Here is a 3,113-nt window from a genome sequence, read left to right as displayed (position 1 = left end):
AAAAAAAAATATATATATATATATATATATATATATATATATGTGTGTGTGTGTGTGTATATAGGCATATGTTAATGAGCTGTGATGTCATAACCCCTGTGATGTCAGAACCAGTTTTCAGGCCTTGTTTGGTTTCCTACAGAATGACATTGCTGGTTTGCTGGCCTACAGCCTGAAGATCTGCATGTCCCTCATGCAGAACAAGAAGTTTCGTAACGACGTTCTCAGAGTTCTCGTCAAGCTGTACATGAACCTGGAGAAGCCCGACTTCATTAACGTTTGCCAGGTGACCTGTCCTGAGCGGATTGATCTTTATCCTGCTGTGCGTTCGGAGATTCCTCTCTGACGCTGTTGTTTTTCATCATAGTGTCTGATTTTCCTCGACGACCCTCAAGCTGTGAGCGATATATTGGAGAAGCTTGTGAAAGATGATAACCTCCTGATGGCCTATCAGATCTGCTTTGACCTGTATGAGAGCGCCAGCCAGCAGTTCCTGTCCTCTGTCATTCAGAACCTGCGGACCGTGGGCACACCCATCCCCGCCGTGCCCGGATCCACCAACACCGGCACTGTGCCCACCCAAGACAAAGACAGGTACACATGTTACTGCTTCCATATTGGTGTATCATTGGTGTATGAGAGAACAACTGATAAATCAGTTTAGAAAATATCTTCTCTGTGTGTAATGCAAATAAATGGGTGCCAGAATTTTGACGTTTCAAAAACACATACAGCCATCATGACAGTAATCCATACGACCCCAGCAGATGAATCAGTGTCTTACAAAAACAAATGGTTATTTTCTTAACTATAAATAATTGCCTCTGGCCAGCTGTCGTGTGTGTTCACGAGAGGGTCAAGTTTACAATGTTTCTTTAGCGAAGTGTGCGTGAAAATACGGAAATGCTATCATCACTTTTTGAGACTGTCACATTGCACTGATGTCAGTTAATCAGAGAATATATGAAAAAAAAAAAAAATTTTTTTTAAAAATTTATTTAAATTTGACAAATTTTACAATAAAATATAATTACTTTTTTTTTTTTTTAAAGAAAATTAAGCCTATTTTCCCCCGAAGTTTGCATTTATTTTAATGTGAAAATTAACTTTTATTCTTATGTATCATGACAGTATTTATTGTGCTATTTTTTTTAAATTGTTTTTTTTTTTTTTTCAGATTTTTTTTTTTTTTTTAAATCATTGTAAAATGTTTTCTACTGCAAGACAGTAAAAAAATATATACAATAATAAGTCATTGAGAATTACTGTATATATTTTATTGTAAAACTTTACAATTTTACAATAAAATAATTACTTTTTTTTAAAGAAAATTAAGCCTATTTTCCCCCGAAGTTTGCATTTATTTTAATGTGAAAAATAACTTTTGTTCTTATGTATCATGACAGTATTTATTGTGCTATTTTTTTTTATTATGCTGTTTTAAAAAAAAAATTTAATCATTGTACAATGTTTTCTACTGCAAAACAGTAAAAAAATATATACAGTAATAAGTCATTGAGAATTACACACGTCACTGCAAAAAATCATAATGGTCCTAAAAATAGGCTTCATTTTCTCTTTAGTTATGGTGAAGTCCCTTCACTGTAACTCGCATCCTTGAGGGATATTTAAACAAAAACGTTGAAATATGAGAAGATTTAATAAGATGATTTAGAACATAATTAAATGTGTTGTTATTGTTTCAGTGATGTGATGGAGACGGAGGATAAAGCTGGCAGTTCTCCTGCTGGAAAGGCTGCTGATGTGGCGAGTCATCACTTTAAGACTTTTAGCTCATCAGATACCATGCTTGTAGAAACATGTTTCATTATTCTTTTCCTTTAAATAGAAGAGTGAGCCAAAAGACCAGAACTCAAAAATGATCAAAATACTAAGTGGTGAAATGGCCATTGAGCTGCACCTTCAGTTCCTCATTCGAAACAACAACGCAGATCTGATGATCCTCAAAAACACAAAGGTGAGAAGAAACCAGCTCTTGAACTGATTAAAGCCTCTGATGGTCTTTGATATCAGCTCAAGTAAATTTAATATGAATCAAATCCCAGACGTAGGCATTCTCCACTTCACAAGCTTGGTATATTTTTATTCCTGACTTATTTCAGGATGCGGTGCGAAATTCGGTGTGTCACACAGCGACGGTCATCGCAAACTCATTCATGCACACGGGAACAACAAGTGACCAGTTTCTACGGTAAAGCACATTCACATGCTTCGTCTCGCTAATGGAAATTTGGCCTCTTGATACTGATAACAAGAAAACTGATTATGATAATTGCCATTTTATTTTACAGAGAGAATTTGGAGTGGCTGGCAAGAGCAACTAACTGGGCCAAATTCACAGCAACAGCCAGTCTTGGCGTCATTCACAAGGTTAGCGTTATCATATATGCTCAAGGCACTTTCCACAAAAAGAGCACAGTTTGGTGTTTGTTGTAGATGTTTGGTTTACATGTTTGTGTGCTCATTTTGCTTTAGATGTTTGCATTTGTTCGCTTTTAGGATATTTGTTTGCTTTAGTTTAGATGTTTGCTTGCATTTATTTTTGTTTGTTTTACATGTTTGTGTGCTTTTACATGTTTGCTTTAGATGTTTGCATTTGTTCGCTTTTAGGATATTTGTTTGCTTTAGTTTAGATTAGTGGTCGACCGATATATAGCCAAGGCCAATATATCGGCCGATATTTGGCATTTTTCAAATATCGCCATCGGCCGATACGTTTTTCTGTTTGGCCGTTGTGTTCGAGGCGGGACGTTTATTTTGACGGCGCTGAGAACGGCAGCGCCTGAGCACACAGTGCTCACATTCTCACACACTCACATTCATGCACACAAACTTCCCAGAATACTGAGTTGGTTACAGTGTTTACTTCCTTTTCAATTAGATTTTTATTAAATATTTATTTGTGAAAAATGCTTTGTCTTCTGAAATATAAGTATGTTTATTTTACACAATTATTTTTAATCCATTTTCAAATGATTTCAAATTTCTTAAATATTAATTAAAATAAATAAAATTATATCTTATATCGGCCATCGGCCTCCCTGCTTTCCAAGATATCCGCATTGGCTGTCAAAAAACCCATATCGGTCGAC

General features: G+C 35.6%; 1 protein-coding gene across 1 annotated transcript in view; it reads left to right on the top strand.

Moving 5' to 3' along the window:
* psmd1 (proteasome 26S subunit, non-ATPase 1) overlaps positions 1–3,113 on the top strand; it is a 52,121-nt gene that overhangs the window by 5,141 nt on the left and 43,867 nt on the right. Inside the window, exons 6-11 of the mRNA XM_016528568.1 lie at positions 143–286; positions 368–594; positions 1,707–1,767; positions 1,850–1,978; positions 2,124–2,212; positions 2,313–2,391. Of these exons, the coding sequence (XP_016384054.1) occupies positions 143–286; positions 368–594; positions 1,707–1,767; positions 1,850–1,978; positions 2,124–2,212; positions 2,313–2,391 (729 nt within the window). The remainder of the gene's footprint in view (positions 1–142; positions 287–367; positions 595–1,706; positions 1,768–1,849; positions 1,979–2,123; positions 2,213–2,312; positions 2,392–3,113) is intronic.

The sequence above is a fragment of the Sinocyclocheilus rhinocerous genome, unplaced genomic scaffold (genome assembly GCF_001515625.1).
Source record: "Sinocyclocheilus rhinocerous isolate Xijiao unplaced genomic scaffold, SAMN03320098_v1.1 scaffold5898, whole genome shotgun sequence".
Taxonomy (NCBI): domain Eukaryota; kingdom Metazoa; phylum Chordata; class Actinopteri; order Cypriniformes; family Cyprinidae; genus Sinocyclocheilus; species Sinocyclocheilus rhinocerous.
The sequence above is the reverse complement of the archived record's forward strand: the minus strand, read 5'-3'. Positions and strand labels throughout refer to the sequence as shown.